The 16,108-nt window shown below is 61.5% G+C and overlaps 1 protein-coding gene across 4 annotated transcripts; it reads left to right on the forward strand.

Annotated features, from left to right (window-relative positions):
• The first annotated feature begins 1,565 nt into the window (after positions 1-1,565).
• Klhl30 (kelch like family member 30) lies at positions 1,566-14,774 on the forward strand. Of its 4 annotated transcripts, XM_047546936.1 has the most exons (9): positions 1,572-1,664; positions 3,489-4,330; positions 5,332-5,467; positions 7,075-7,161; positions 7,685-7,840; positions 8,868-9,056; positions 9,856-10,001; positions 11,288-11,539; positions 13,964-14,774. In XM_047546936.1, the coding sequence occupies exons 2-8, from the start codon at positions 3,557-3,559 to the stop codon at positions 11,537-11,539; spliced, it is 1,740 nt and encodes a 579-aa protein (XP_047402892.1). In that variant the 5' UTR covers positions 1,572-1,664; positions 3,489-3,556; the 3' UTR covers positions 13,964-14,774. The 4 variants fall into 4 exon arrangements, with proteins under 4 accessions (XP_047402891.1, XP_047402892.1, XP_047402889.1 ...); XM_047546935.1 differs by lacking the exon at positions 13,964-14,774 and having other exon boundaries at positions 1,566-1,664; positions 3,520-4,330; positions 11,288-12,370; XM_047546933.1 differs by lacking the exon at positions 13,964-14,774 and having other exon boundaries at positions 11,288-12,370.
• Positions 14,775-16,108: the final 1,334 nt, after the last annotated feature.

The raw sequence follows: 16,108 nt of genomic DNA on the forward strand, positions 1-16,108 counted from the left end.
CTGGCCTGTCACCTGGGGTGCCAGGTCGCTGATCCCCACTGTTTGCTGAGAGGCCAGCACACTTGGCACACAGCACTGTCCCCAGGCAGAGCCAGCTCCCTGTGACCACAGCCTGTCATCAGAATCCCTGTCCTCATTTCCTCTAGCCTGCTTGGAAGGACGGTGAGCAAACCCAGCACCTCCAGCACCCTCCCCACGATGGCCTGGACACATGACACTTGGGAACATCCACAAGGGTCTCACCGCACGTGAGGCTGAAGAGCAAGGTTGGGGGAAGGTCCTGGCACCATGTGGAACAGAAGCAGAGGCGGGCAGGGCCCAGGGCGGGGCTCACTGGGAGGGGCGGGTGGACGAGGGCCCCGCACAGGAGCGGGGAAAGTTCTCTACAACCTTGCAAGGAGCCCGCTGACCGATGACAGGCTCTGTGGGACCACTGTCCCCTGCCTTAACACACTCATCCTGGGAGCAGGGACTGTGGCCTCCAGCTTAAAACCACTGTCTCAGCCGCTGGGCTGGCAGGGTAGGTGCCACGTGTGTCCCGACACCCCGCTGCCTTGAGCACTTGTCCAGCTCTGCTAGGAGGCTGTTGCCCGGGCCGCCTGGCCCCTCTGGTCTATGGGACAGTCTGACTCTTGCACTGCCCACACTCCAGAGATGGTCATTCAGCACGGCCCATGAAGATGAAGGAGGTCCCTCCACTGGCCAGCCCAGGCTCAGGGCCAAGGCTTCTCTCCGGTGCGTGGAAGCCCCTTGGCTGGTAGGCTTGGCGCTGAGCACTGGCACGAGAGATGTCCAGGGACCCCCCAGCCCCCAGGCTCCACCTCCTGGGTCTCGTTCGGGTCCAGATGTGAGGGCCTCCCTGTGACCACTGTATGTTTAGATGACCTCCACCCCGTGTCCTGGCCGTCTTTGGCACTTGGAATGAAGGGAGAGACCAGGAAGCCCAAGGCCAAGGCCATGGCACAGCAGCAGGGGCCTGGCCTCCTCTGCCCCTGCCTCTGCTTGGTGGGGCCTGGGGAGCCTTCTCAAAGCCCTGTTGCCCTCTTTGCCACCAAAACCTCCCCACTGCCACCGTGGACCCCAATCTTTGGAAGACCTGACTGATTAAGCCCTGCTTGTGTGAGGAGAGATGTCACCACTTAGCAGAGGAATCCCCAGGAGGGCCCGTCACGTGAACGGGCGGCACGTCACATCACCGGTCAGGCACTCAGCGTCCAGCCAGGAGCTGAGGCTCCCCGTGTGGCCTGGTCCCCAGTACAGGCTCCCACCATCCCATCTTACAGATGAGGAAACCGGTGGAGGGGCGTCCCCATGCCTCAAGTCAGACCAAAGGCCCTGGAGAGGCAAAAGCTCCTGGTTGTCCTGGAGGCTCCTGCTGTCCGTCCTGCCCGGGTTACCCAGAGGCCTCAGGCCCTCTGATGTGACATGGGCAGTTTGGGCTTTCACAGCTGACACCTATGAAAGGCTGTCCCCTCCCCTCTTCCCTCCACCAGCCCATCTCCCCGCCCTCCCATGCAGACAGAGGCTAAAAATACCCCCTTGTCCCCACGTGGCCATCCAGCCCAGCCCAGCCCAGCCCAGGAGGCCTCCATGCCCCTCTGTGGCTAGGCAGCCCCGTCCTCAGCTCCGTGTCTTCAGCAACGCGGGTCAGGACTGGCCGAAAGGTAGGGCCAGGGCTCTGAGTGGGGCAGACGACAAAGGAGGGGCCAGGCAGTGGGCAGCAGAGGGTGGGGGGTGGTCATGCTCGGTCCTGTTGACCCAGGGATCACAGAACTGAGTGCTTGGGACAGAGGCCCCTCCACAGGCCGAGTGGTTCCTCAGGGTGGACTAGGGACCAGAAAACTGGCTTCCTCGGCGTTCTAGCCGGAGGAGTGGGTGGGCGGGGAGGCCGGACCCCTGGGACGGCACCCAGGAGAAGGGCCATTCTGGGTTACGGCCTCAGCTGCCTGCCTGCTCACCCTCCCTTCCTGGGCAGGCGCTGGATGAGGCTCTGAGGCCCCTGGGACCCCTCCCCACGATGGGATGGCAGCAGCATGTGCCAGCAAGCACCCCGAGGTGCCTGGGTACATGCCGGGATTCCCGTCTGGCTGCCACCGTGCCGCCATCATGCCACCACCGTAGCAGCTGGCCAAAGGGAAGGCAGCAATGACCGGAATGCCAAGCCTGGGGCAGTGGCCCAGGAGAGCCCCCTCACTTACACTCAGCTAATCTCTTGTGCCTGCCAGGCCAGAGCAGGATGAGGGGTTAAGCAGGTTGGAAGGCCAACCTGGCTGCTGGGCTCTGGCCTCCTCAGCTGTTCTGTCCCAGCGGGAGCCCAGGCTGGTCCCTGAGTGGGCTCCTCAGGTGCATTCTGCTCAATAGGAAGGAGACAGGCACCCGCAGGTCGGGGAGTGGACAGCCCTCCAGTCCCTGCCCCAAATCCCTTGCTCAGGCCTTGAGGTTGGACATTTCTCTATATGGGCCTTTCTCATTTTTGTTCAGCTCTGTTTTCATCTCATTCATTTTATTTCTAGAGCATTCTGTACCATTGTCTGGCCCTGTGGGCTGCACAAGTCACCCCCTGGGTGGTGGGACACCCCCTGCCATGCAGGTGTCGTCTTTGGGGTGACTGGGGACCAACCTGTTGTACAGACTCTTGCCTTGGGATGTTTCTCTGAGGGTAAACACCAGAAACCCATAAATAAGCGTGTGCAAAATTCAGCGTGCCCGGAAGTGGGACTTCTTCCTGAAGTTGTGGTGTCTTTAGTAGCCCAAGCTCAGTCATAGCCCCAAACCTTGCTCTGAGGTCCAGGACCAGCTCCCCCCGTTTCTGTGTGACCCTGGGCAAGTGAGTCAGGCCCTCTGTGCTTCAGTGTCCCCAGTTGTACCATGACAGCATTCCACCTGCAGGATGGTGGGGCCTGGGGACCCCGTGGGGCGGGTGCCTTTGGCGAGGACAGTGATTCCAGGCCCTGCCACCCTGAGCCCCTCTGCTGGCAGACAAGTGAAGGGACCAGAGAGGGCGAGGCCAGCCGGGGTCGCCCAGCCAAGGCACAGAGGCAGGGCGGTCAGAGGGTGGAAACCTGGACACGCCCCCACCAGTTGGTCAGCATATGGATCTGGGCAGAGGGCGAGGGTGAGGGTCAGCCTTTGGGGAGTTTGGGTGACACAGGATCCTGTTCTCTGGGTCCCCTGTACCCCAGAGTTATGGAGGAGGCCCAGAGCTTGGTCTCTCTCAGGGGCCTGTCCCTCCCCAGTGGCCTGGCTGCGGGTAGGACTGGCCCCTAGGTCTCACCTCCCTCCCTGTGAAATGGGAGCAGTACTTGTCCCCTCATAGGGCTGCAGTCTGGGTCAAGGGAGGTGGTGGACGGCAGCCCTCATGTCAGCAAGGCTCGGCCAGTGCTCATGGGGGCGGGCAAGGCTGACGCACAGTCAGTGAGGCTGGTGGTCCCCAGAGGGGAGAGACTGGCCCCGACTGACCCTGCTCTCTACCCTTCCTGGGAGCTCAGGTGGGCTTCAGGTGCTTCTTCACGGTGACAGGGTGGGCTGCAGAGGGTCCCTGCCTGGTTCTGGCATCATGGTGCGGAATGTGGATGACCTGGACTTCCAGCTGCCCTCACATGCCCAGGACATGCTGGATGGCTTGCAGCGGCTGCGCTCTCTGCCCAAGCTGGCCGACGTCACCCTGCTGGTGGGCGGCCAGGAGCTACCTTGCCACCGCAGCCTCCTGGCACTGAGCAGCCCCTACTTCCACGCCATGTTTGCTGGTGACTTTGCCGAGAGCTTCTCTGCACGTGTCGAGCTCCAGGACATGGAGCCGGCCGTGGTGGGACAGCTGCTGGACTTTGTGTACACGGGTCGGCTGACCATCACACAGACCAACGTGGAGGCCCTGACGCGCACGGCCTCCCGCCTCCACTTCCCTGCCGTGCAGAAGGTCTGTGGCCGCTACCTCCAACAGCAGCTGGACGCCACCAACTGCCTGGGAATCTGCGAGTTTGGGGAGCAACAGGGGTTGATGGGGGTGGCCGCCAAGGCCTGGGCCTTCCTGCGGGAGAACTTTGAGGCCGTGGCCCAGGAGGACGAGTTTCTGCAGCTGCCCCGGGAACGGCTGGCTACTTGTCTGGCCAGCGACCTGCTGCAGGTGCAGCCAGAGCAGAGCCGGCTCGAGGCCCTGCTGCGCTGGGTTCGCCACGACACCCAGGCCCGGGCCGCCCTCCTGCCCGAGCTGCTCAGCCTGGTGCGTCTGGATGCTGTGCCCAGGCCCTGCGTGCAGCAACTGCTGGCCACGGAGCCGCTGATCCAGGATTCAGAGGCCTGCCAGGAGGCACTGTCCCAGGACCACCGTGGGGTGAGTGAGGACCCACAGCTCCCCCTGTGGAGGAGCAGGGAGCGAGCCCTGGGAGGAAGAGCAAGGAGGGGGCGTCACCAAGGTGCCACCAGCTTTGCTCTGCCCCCTCCTTGGACAGGTCACCTGCGAGGGCATTACTCATCCCTCGAGTACAGATTGTGCCTGAGTGCCACACCCTATGTCGGGAGAGGGGAACCTAGAAGTGACCCTGTCCTGAAGGAGCCCATGGCTCAGCGGGACGAACCTGGACCAGACCCAAGGCCAAGTGGAAAGGCCAGACGCTTAGGCCAGAGGCTCCCTGGAGGACGTGGCACCCCAGCTGTGCCCTAGAGGAGGGGAAGGAGCTTGGCAGGAGGAGAGGGGACTGTCCAGGAAGGCGGCCCCACGGGTACACAGCAGAGGCCACAGGCAATCTGCAGGTGCCGCACAGGCCTCTGCGGATGTCCTTCCTTGGGTGCTGGCAGGAAGCAGGTCCTGATGAGGGACAGGCCCGATGTGACTGAGACAAGAAGGCCCAGGGTCAGCTGCCAGACAGCCTGCTCTGGGTCCGTCGGGCAAAGATCAGGCTCAGCCTGGTGGCTCCCAGCTGAGGGTGGAGTGTGTAGCGGGCAAAATCTCTGCCCTGCCACCGCCGGACCCTGACCAATCACAGAGGGCATGGCCTCATGCTGGAGTGGCCTGGGGGCTGCCCTGCTGGCCTTCGCAGTAATCCTGGTGGTGGGAGGCTGGACACTGGAGAAGGAATCCTGGCTGCCGTGGACAGTGGCTCCTTACTGACAACCATGTCTCTGGGCCAGGGAGCCGGGGTCTGCACTGGGCAGAGCGCTGGCCCTCACACACGGTGCATCTGCAGCCACCTCCACCCACGGCCACCACACAGCGCGCACACACACACACACACACACACACACACGTGTGCACCAGCTAAGGCTGGCCAGGCCCACGCGGCCCTGACACAGGGAAATGGTAGCCAGCGCCTCTGCCCCTGCTCCTGCCCACAGGTGATGCTGGGCCTCCCGCAGAAGCTAGAGGAGGTGCTGGTGGTGGTGGGCGGGCGGGCACTGGAGGAGGACGAGGAGGGTGGTGAGGAGCCCACTCCTCACCCTGGGAACTTCGCCTTCTACAACACCAAGGCCCGTGAGTACCTCTCCCCACACCCCTTCTGGCGGCCCCTGTGTCACCTTGCAGGTACACAGGGAACACGACACTTGCCCAAGTCCAGGTGCCGGGAGTGCCTGTCTGGTCTTGCCAGGGGCTGCAAAGGAGCCCCGGCCATAGCCAGGGCGATGGACACATTCAGTCCCCTCTCCCTCCAGCCAGAGCCCCCAACTCTGGTCTTTATCGGGTCCTGGGGTCAGGGTAAAGGTTCCACTGCCCAGGCAGTGCTGTGTGGGGTGTGGCCTGGTTCACTGCTTCCTATCAGTGTCCCTTCCTGGGCACAGGGACAGCGGGCTGGAGGCAGCCTGAGAGCACTCAGTCCACAGGTTCTGGCTCCAGCCTTGAGCAGCTTGCTCTACCTCCCTGAGGGCCCTCAGCCTCCTCTCTGTGCCTGGGCACCTGGGGCCTTCTCCCCGCCCTCAGGAGGCCAGGCCAGGACTGCCGTTTGGGTGCCTGGGAGAAGGTGGGGGCTCGGGGGCTCCTGTGTTCCACTTCCTGGGAAAGTGCTGGTGCAGGCTGGCTGGTGTCCTGGGCTGGGGCAGATGGCCAGCCACCCACATGGTGGCAGCGGCTGGTGGGCTGGAGAAAGTCCGAGGCTGGTTATCCAGGTCAGAGGCTGACGAGGGGGGATTTGGGACTGACGTCAGGAGGGAGCAGCTGTCCCTCAGACCTGGCCAGCAGGGCAGGAGGGCAGTGAGGTGGTGGTGCTGGAAGCCAAGGCCTGCTAACTGCTGGGCAGTCCCCACCCTGGGGTGACACAGGCATGAGTCAGCCAGACTCTGCTCACCATGAGGCCTGGAATTCCACATGCCCTGAAACTGTCGTAAACAGTAAGCAGAGCATTCCGGGGTGCCGCCCAGGGCCTGGTCCCGCCCACAGACGCTCCCCTTCACAGGACCTTGACCCCCCATCACAGTCTCGTGTTGATTTTCAAAGCATCTCCTCGTCTCTTGCCTCGATGTACCGCAGGCGGCTCCAGGAAGGCAGGTCTGCTGGGGACCTCGCTCTCCCAGCAGTGACACTCCAACACCCCCGCCAGCTGAGCAGTCCCCGGTAGCACTTTGTCCTCTCACGTCCATACCTCCCGAGAGGCAGGGATCACCCCTCTTACACACGTGGGGACCAGGCCAGGGCGCGTGCTCACAGCTGGTGCTCGAGAGCTGGAACTCAGACCCGTTCTGCCTCCCACAGGGCCATGGTCCAATACCCTACACACCCCTGGCTGCCACTGGGGACAAGAGGGGGCTCAGGATGGATGGGTGGGCGGCTGGATGGTGACTGGTATTCTTATAACCCACTAGTGACACCCACAGACCAGGTCACTTAACCTGTACCCCTCTGACTTAGGGGAGACTGCACCTGGGGCTGAATAGCCACTTGGGTTCAGTGGAGTGGACCTTCTGGTTAGGGTGAGAGCTGCCTCCTGCTGCATCCCTGGGTGCCACCCCATGTCCAGGCTGGGCGCCAGCCTCTGGGGTGCTGGAGGTGGTGGGGTCAGGATGAACTGGAGCTCCCAGGGCCCTGCTGGGTGTCCTCTCACCTCTGTGGCCCTGGACAGCCCCCGACCCTCTGCCTCTCTCCCCCAGGGAGGTGGTTGGCGCTTCCAGACTTCCCCGACTACCACAAGTGGGGCTTCTCCCTGACGGCACTCAACAACGACGTCTACGTCACAGGTGGGCAGCCCGCAGCTCCTGCCAGGGCACCCTGGCCAGCCAGTGCCTGGCCTGGCGGTGGCCCCCAGATTTGCTCTCCCCACTCATGGGATTCCTGCCATGCTGGGAGAGCCAGGAGTTTGATCCAGGGGTGCCCCAGGAAGCTGGGCCACTGACCATTCACTGACTGCCCAGGCCCCTACTGGGCCCCTGTCCCCCGTGTCTCCCAGAAGGGTGCTGGGGTGGGCCCCTGTCCTTTCAATCTCACGTCTCAGGAGTTGGGGTTCCTCAGGGCATTTGGTTGGTGGAGAAATCCCCTGATGGTGTTGGGAACCCTGATTTTGTTCCCTTGTTGATGAGGAAGGAGGTCCCACAACTAAAGACCACCCACAGTGCTACCCCAGCCCAGGACCTAGTGGCATGGAAACACATTCGTGATCATGGCTGGCACCGGGGCAGGGGCACTGGACATTGGTAAGCAGCCCCCAGGTGTCCAGAGACCCTGGACTAGGGGCACTCATGTAGACAGAACCTCTCCCGGCAGGTGGCTCCCGGGGCACCAAGACAGACACCTGGTCAACCACCCAGGCCTGGTGCTTCCCACTGAAGGAGGCAGCCTGGAAGCCCGTGGCCCCTATGCTGAAGGCCCGCACGAACCACGCCAGCGCCTCTCTCAACGGGGAGATCTACGCCATCGGTGGTGAGACCGCCCTGCCACGCCCTGCAGCCAGCAGGGCGCCCCACAGTCCTGCCCAGGAGCTCGCCCTCTGGGGAGGTCAGAGACACCACAATAGGGCTTCCAGCTGCTGGCTCTCAGAACTCACGGCTGGGTGACCTCAGCAGCCAGCTCCAGTGCTTCTGCTGCCCTTGTGGGCAGAGGAAGCAGGATGAGGAGTCAGGAGGTGGCCAGCAGGAACTGGGGCCTTGATTTGCCAGCAGGGGTGACCATGCCACCCTAGAACCTGGGACTCAGTTTTTAGCTCAGGGTCTGGGAAGCCTCAGAGCAATGAACCTGCTGTGGCCACTCTGTGATCGCTGTCATCGCTGTCATTTCCTCTAAGTCCCCAGCCTGACACAGGGCCAACTTGTCACCCCGGCACCCCAGGGAATGCATCGATTCCACTAGTTTTGAAAAAGGAAATGCATGTGACCCTAGGACTCCGCAGGTAACCTGACCCTGAGGCCACTCCTAATGCCCCCTGCCCCCACTGTCCCCTTTTTTCTCAATAGCTGCTATGTCCCTAGCCAGAGAGCGGGGAACATACACAGTCCCCAAGCCCAGGGCACCTTGACCCCCAGGGTCGCACAGTGGGGCACTGTGGCACCCTGGGTGCCATCCAGGCTGGGGCACCAGGAAAGCCGGGCACCACCTCTCGCTCCACATCCAGACTCCCCACCTTTGTCACACCCAGACTCCACTTGGGACTGGGGAGGCGGCTGCCCATAGCTCCAGGGTCTTTCTTCTTACAACCCACCCTCCCAGGACAGGCTGGGGACCCTCCAGGGTCCAAGTGACCATCCATTCCCCGCTGGTTGTTGGTGGCCTGGCCTTGGGCAGGCACCCTCAGCTCTGGGAGCCCCAGCTTCCGGGCCTGCGTGTGTGCAGCTGGCTGCCTCTGGAGGCCAGGCTCTCCCGGGGCACCTCTGAAAGCCCCGCCCTGAGTGTGCAGCAGCTTCCTCCTGGCTGGCCCCAGCCTGGCCCCCAGCTGAGATGCACCGCCTCACAGGCACCACCCTGGATGTGGTGGAGGTGGAGAGCTACGACCCCTACACAGACAGCTGGACGCCCGTCAGCCCGGCCCTCAAGTACGTCAGCAACTTCTCTGCGGCCGGCTGCCGGGGCCGGCTCTACCTGGTGGGCTCCAGTGCCTGCAAGTACAACGCGCTGGCCCTGCAGTGCTACAACCCTGTCACAGGTGGGCAGGCAGCTGACCCCGCGGCAGCCGGCAGCCCGGGAGGGACGGGACGCTGGGCCCCTCTGCAAGCCCCCACCCCAGTCCTGGCACAGTCGGGCGAGGGTGGGCCTGCGGGCAGGTGGGGCTGAGAGGAGGAGCAGGTGGCCAGGGGCCTCTCTTGAAGGCCACAGCCCCTTTAGAGGTGGATGGGAGGCGAGCAGGCAGCGAGGGCCGGGCCCCCCACCAGGTGCCAGGCCCCCTCGGACCTGGAGGTAAGCAGCAGGGCTCTCCTGCCCCAGCCCCTCACCTGCTCCTGAAGGCTGCCTGGTTGCTTTGTGTACCTGGACGGGGCCTGTGGGCAGTGACCCTGAATCTCCTGGACTCAGTGGGCCGAAACTCAGGCTCTGGAATCTTGGATGGGGTTTGGGTCCCAGCTGAGTACTTCTCAGCATGGTGGCCTTCCCGGCCCTGTCTGCGACCCTGTGTCTTCTGGGTGGTGGAGATAAGAGGGCCCAGTTCCCAGTGTCAGGATCCAGGTGGGGTGGGGCCTTCTGGGTAGACAGGGCAGTGTGAGGAGGAGGGACTGGGGACTCAGGGACTATAGGGCGGGTGGGGGTGACCAGGCCAAAGCCCCCTCCTGAGGATGAGAGGCCCCCACAGTTCAGTGGGACTTGGCCTCGCAGGGCACAGGGACAGGGACCACTGGCCCCCTCTGCAAGTCTCCAGTCCCGGCACAGTGAGGGTGCTCTGGTCCACGCGGTGAGCCCCGAGGCTCGGAGCAGTGGCTGGCCCCTCTGGTGAAGGTGCCCCTCGCCTGCAGACGTGTGGAGCGTGATCGCCTCTCCCTTCCTGCCCAAGTACCTGTCCTCGCCTCGCTGTGCCGCGCTGCAGGGGGCGCTGTACCTCATCGGTGACAACACCAAGAAGGTCTACGTGTATGACCCCGGGGCCAACCTGTGGCAGAAGGTGGGCGTCCCCAGTCTCCCACTGTCCCCTCCCACTGGTGGTCCCTGCAGTACTCCTGGCAGGGCAGGAGTCGGGGGTGCCCACAGAGAGGCCGCCCAGGAAGCAAGGCAGGCCTCGGTATCCCCTGGATGCAGCTGATGGGTGAGCCGGTCACCACCGGTGCTCTGTCCCCTGAATGCCATCCTCCTGCAGAGGGGTGGCCGGGCCTCCTCCTCGGGAAGCGTAGGCAGGCTCAGCAGGTGGGTGCTTCTGAGGAGCTCCTTCCCAGGTGGGGTTGGCCGAGGGGGAGCGAGCCTCCCTCTGGGGTGGAGGGGCAGGGAGGGGTCCCGAGCTGCCTGCTCTGGGCTCCCTGATCTCCCAGCACCAACCCACTCTGCCACTTTTCTTTGGCCACTGGGCCCAGCAGAGGATAGAGGTGGTCATGCAGAGGACAGCCTGGGGCACCAGAGCCCAGTTTTCTCCTCACTGGAGGCCACGATGGGTCTCAGCCCGAGCTGGACACTGGGCCTGCCACCAGCCTCCAGAGACTGAGGCAGTGACTTCCTTTCCTGCAGCCTCCCGGGAGGCTGCAGCGGCCAGCCTGGCAGTAGGGGCCTCTGCATTCCTGCTGTCCACAGCTGTCCCCGGGTGTCAGCACGCTGCTGAACTGAGGCCCCATCATCGTGGTAAAACAGGTGCAGGACAGGCCCTGCCAGGGGGCACTTCTTCCTGGGCCTCCTGGACAGGCTGCAGCCAGGCCTCTCCTGCCATGTTGTGGGTCCAGGCTGGGGTCCCACCGTTCTGGGTTGGGGACCTACTTTGTGCTCCCTGGGCCTGGTAGCCAGGCCCTTGCCCCCACCCAGGCTCTCCCAGAAGCACACCCCTCTCTCTCAGGCTCTGGAATGCCACATCCTTGCCCCTTGACCCCTCTGCAGCGCACTTCTGAGGCCATGTGCAGGGGTGTGGAGTGTGTGTGAGGGTCAAGGGTGTCCCTGGGAGGCTCCCCTCCTGGGTGTCTGTGGGCCGAGCCACACTTGCCCTCCGAGCCAGCCACGTGAAGCAAGGCTCATCCCAGACTCACCGGAGGCAGCTGGGCTCAGGCCTCAGGGTCCCCCAGCCCCTCAGACTCCAGGAAATGCCGTCCTCTTGGAAGTCGTGGCGGCTGCCGCCAAAGGGCGTCTGAGGAAGCTAGTGGGGTCCCAGGGAGCCCCAGGAGGCTGGTACCCAGTGCCCTGCCATCCTCCCCCATGGACCCTGGCGAGGGTGCTGCTGGCCACGGGCCTCTGTTGACCATGGACCACCCCCAGGTGCAGTCCCAGCACAGCCTACACGAGAACGGCGCTCTGGTGCCCCTGGGTGACGCCCTGTACGTGACAGGCGGCCGCTGGCAGGGCATGGGCGGCGACTACCACGTGGAGATGGAGGCCTACGACACCCTGCAGGACGCCTGGACCCGCCACGGGGCCCTGCCCCGCCTCTGGCTCTACCACGGCGCCTCCAGCGTCTTCCTGGACACCTCCAAATGGACGCGGCCCTTTGGCCGGGCCCTGGAGCACTAGGTGGGGAGCGGCTGCTGGGGTCCCGGGCAGCTCCTCGTTGCCCTGCCGAACGGCCCCTGGTGCTTTCGCTAGGTCCCTTGGAGATGCGGTCCCCGGTGCTCTGGGCCACCAGGGACAGCAGAAGGCACAGCTCAGAGGACACAGCCTTGTGTCCACAGTGCAGGCGGCAAAGGCTGATCTCCAGACACCTGTGCAGTGGGAGGAGGGACTCTGCGGGCCTGGGACGCTGGACCTCAGAGGAAGGTGCCAGGGGATCCAGGATGCCATTCAGAGCTCAGGGCTCTCCCAGGGTCAGCTCCTCTGGCCTCCGCCCCACCCCACCCGCCAGCGGGGGCACTAGGTTTCCAAATCTGCTTCTGGGGACAAAGGAAGCCTGCTCAACCCTTTCTCTGCCCCCCTACATCAAGAGGGCAGCATCCCAGAGGCCCTAGCAGGGAAAGAGTGAGGCGTGAGGCATGGGAGGGTCCCAAGGTAGGCAGCAGGGGACGGCGCTGGAGGACAGGATTCCCCTGCTCCTTGGGACAGCTTTCATCAAACAAAGGCTCTTGGAATGAAATTTCCCACAGGGTAGGACTTCTGTGACTCTGGGGTCTGTAGGGGTCTTGTTCCCAGTAGCCTCCCGAGAGAGGAAGCTTGGGAGCATCAATGGCCTCTTGCCAGTGAAGGGGCTACCAGGCTGGCTCAGGCCTGCCCCAGGGTCCCCAAGTATCACTGGGGCCCATGCAGAGCCGGCTCAACCTCCCGCATGCTTCCCCCCCCCCCTCCATATATATCTCATCCTGAGCCAGGCACCATGTTTGTAACCAAGGACACAATAAAGGACTCTCACGAGGTCCGAGCACACACCTCCTCTGTCATGGGCTCCATCAGAAGACAGGGCTGCAAGTCAAGGGTCGGACCCTCAGCCTGGCTCTGACCCTGCAAGGCCTTGGGTAGCTCCATCTCCCTCTGGGCCAGGGCTTCCTCTCCGGTCCAGCCCATGGTGCCTGGGCTTTTACCCCGGGCTCTGAGTCCATGTTGCTCCCAGACCTGACTTCTCACTTCTCAGTTATTAGGGAGAACTGCACTGACCCGGGCCCAGGGAGAGCAGGGCCTCCAAGGAAAAGAGTTGGGGACTGAGGGACTCAGCTGGCTGGTGGACAGGGTGCTAACAGAGCAAGGATTTCTGGAATCCTTGACATGCTGCATGGAAGTTTCCAGGAACACTTTCTAGGCATTGAGGAAGGACATCAGCCAAAGGCTGCTTAAAAACAAGGCCTTGAAGAGGGACACTGACTTATTTTGAAGGGAAGTGTAGCTGAAGGGGGTGTGCTAGGCTGATCTCTGCTCCTGCCCACCAGCGAGCATGGGAATGGGGGCACCATGCCATCCAGCACCTGACCCTCAGCCTCAGACCGCACCGGAGCTGACCCACAGAGTTGCCCCATCAGGGCACCTGCTGCATGTGTGCAGAGGGCCTTGGGGATGGGGGCAGTGCCCTGCACAGGGAAGTGGCAGAACAGGGGCTTCTCAGTGTCCTGACCCTCCTGCTAGTGGTGCTCGCCGGCCACACCAACCAGAATCCAGAGCAGAAGGAGCGAGGCCATGCGCGGTCCACCGTGACCACGCTGGTGCAGAGCGGGTGGGGAAGGTCCGGGGCGCTCGGGCACATGAGCCAAACCCTGGGCGGTCCTCGTGCAAATTACATGCTCAGGTGCTCATCCACATGGGACAGAGATGGCCACGGGCAGCCCGTGCATCCGCTTCCATTATTGAAGACCTCAGAAAAACAAAGACGCAGAAGATCTGGGCTAATGTGGGCTTCTAGAAGGGACACGGAGCACACTCCCTCCCCAGCTGTAGAGCAGGTGCCTGCCAAGGGGGTGCATGGTGTTCCCCTGCAGATGGGGCTGGGGGAGGAGGGACCCTGCCGTAGCCCTCAGGGTGCCCACGGAGCAACAGTAGCCAGGCCCACACAGCAACCCAGGTACTGCTGCCCCAGGGTGCTGCAGCCATTTCCACTGGGCTTGGGTTTCCCAGGGCCTCCCTCGAGTTATCCAACCTCTTCCATGCACCGGGCAGGCACGGGGGTGGCTGGTTAGGCTGCTGGCACCCTCAGGGAATGAATCAAATGGACGGGTTGCTGGGAGGGTCTCTGTGGTCGGTTAACCCTCCACTCCCTGGCCGTTAGGAGGAGCAGCATCCACCTGCACTCCGTCACCGACTTAGGAGAGGGGGACACACCCCGTGCAAGGGCCTGCGTTGCTCTTCTTTGGTCCCAGTTATGGTTCGGATGTGACGTGTCCCCCAAAAGCTCATGAGTGAGACAATTTGAGAGCGTTCAGAGGGGAAAGGATTGGGTTGTTTAAATTACAGTCACGGAGTTAGTCGAGTCGTTGCCCTGGGTAGAAACGGACGTGCGTTCCGCTTCGCTTGTTCTTGCAGTCTTCGGTTTCCGCCCTGTTGTGCGCCGGCAGTATGGCCCACAAGCAGATCTACTACTCAGACAAGTACTTCGACGAGCACTATGAGTACCGTTAGTGGTTCTGAAAATTACGAATTAGCCCGACGGGGATTTGGGACTGTTGACTGGGAGTGACGACGGAGGCGAGTGTGCACAGCGTGGCGATTGGATCCTTCATTTCAGGATCCAGTGGATTTTGGGCATTTTTTTCTCCTGCTAGTATACAATAAGATTGCCGAGAATACCGTTTAAGGAAGAAATTTACGTTAAGAGTGGGTGCCCTTGATGATGTTAACCAAGAGCCTAACCAGGGATATCCAATAATGGACTGAATGCATGTCATGTTACCCAGAGAACTTTCCAAACAAGTACCCAAAACTCATCTAATGTCTGAAGAGGAATGGAGGAGACTTGGTGTCCAACAAAGTCTAGGCTGGGTTCATTACATGATTCATGAGCCAGAACCCCATATTCTTCTCTTTAGACGACCTCTTCCAAAAGAGCAACAAAAATGAAGTATATCTGGGATCATCAATTAAATCTTTCGCAAATTTAATGTATATGTGTATATAAGGTAGTATTCAGTGAATACTTGAAAAATGTACAAATCATTCATCCATACCTGTGCTTGAGCTGTATTCTTCACAGCAACAGAGCTCAGTTAAATGCAACTGCAAGTAGGTTATTGTAAGGTGTTTAAGATAAAATTTCTTCTAGTCAGTTTTTCTCTTAATATAAGTGCCTGTTTGACATTACCTGTTTCTTTTGTTAAATAAAGTTTGTATGTTGCATTTAAAAGAAAAATAAAAAAATAAAAATAAATAAATTACAGTCACATTTAAGAACGTGACTCTTCCCAGCTACTTGTGAGGGTGAGCCAGGAGGATCCCAAATTTGAAGTATGCCTGGGCAACTTCTCAAGACCCTGTTTCAAATAAAAAATTAAAAGGCTGGGAATGTAGCTCAGTGGTAAAGCACCCCTAGTTTCCGTCCCCAATACCGCTTAGATAAATAAATATCAGTCCTTCTCAGAATCGCAAACAGGACCAATTCTACCCTCCTGCATGACACTGTGAGCTAAAAACTGATTCTTTAAATGAATCTACTGGAAAAATGGAGATGTGGCCCCCAGGTAGCAGGAGCCCTTCCCTGGTTGGCTGCCACAGCCCAGGCCCTTCCAGGACACACTAGGTACAACTCCCACCTTGTGCCCCTATCCCTACAGGAACAGGGGGGAACATTCGTGAATTAAATTCAGTCTCTGAGTCCATCAGAGCTGCTGGATGTAGGCTAGGGGGGCTGGACCTGGACACTGTGTTGTTTGGTGACTCCATGACCTTGGGCCAAGGTCCTGGAGTCCCAGGATCTGAGCCTGAGTTTCCTCATCCATGTGACGGGATAGGAAGCATTGGTGGCGCCACGCACAGGCCACCCGAGGAGGTAGCAGAGGCCACACAAGTTGACTGCAGGCTCCCACTGTTTTCGGGGTGAAGGGAGTGTTTATTCCCATGACCTCATCGGCAAGGAGCCTTCCTTCGGAGGAAGAGAGGGAAGTGGGAATCACTTGGCCGCATCAAGCTGCTGGGAAGCCAGGCGAGGCCATGACACTAGAGCCCAAGAATGAGGGTTAGATTTCAGCCAGGGTGCAGGCCGGGGGAGGGCCCTCCTGCTCTGCAGGCCCATCCTGTGGCCACTCATTCAGGACTTCCACTCCAGAGGCCACCCCCACCCCTGAGCCAGGGCTGTCTGGGGGGATGGGCAGGGCAGGACTCTTCCTGTGCCCCACCTTCTCCTGAGAGGACGCTGCTTTGCAAGGGGAGCCCAATCCTGGGCCAGGCTGCGCACCTGGGGCTAGTGTTCCAGCAGGCCTTACCAGCACCGTAACTGATAGGCCTTGGGCCCGTGACATCACTAGGATTTTCCCCTGTTTGGGAAAATAACTGTTTCACATGGCAAAGGCTCCCGTCCCCAGGCTGGCCTCTTGTGCCTGGGGCTCCCCACTGTGGAAGGGAATGACTTCAGGGAGCGTCTGAAGGATCATGCCCCCTCATCCCCACAGGGCCCTGTGTGGGATGATAGAACTGGCAGGGGTCAGGTCACACCCCCCACCTTGGGCCACACAGGGA

This window comes from Sciurus carolinensis, chromosome 3, assembly GCF_902686445.1.
Source record: "Sciurus carolinensis chromosome 3, mSciCar1.2, whole genome shotgun sequence".
NCBI classification, from domain to species: Eukaryota; Metazoa; Chordata; class Mammalia; order Rodentia; family Sciuridae; genus Sciurus; species Sciurus carolinensis.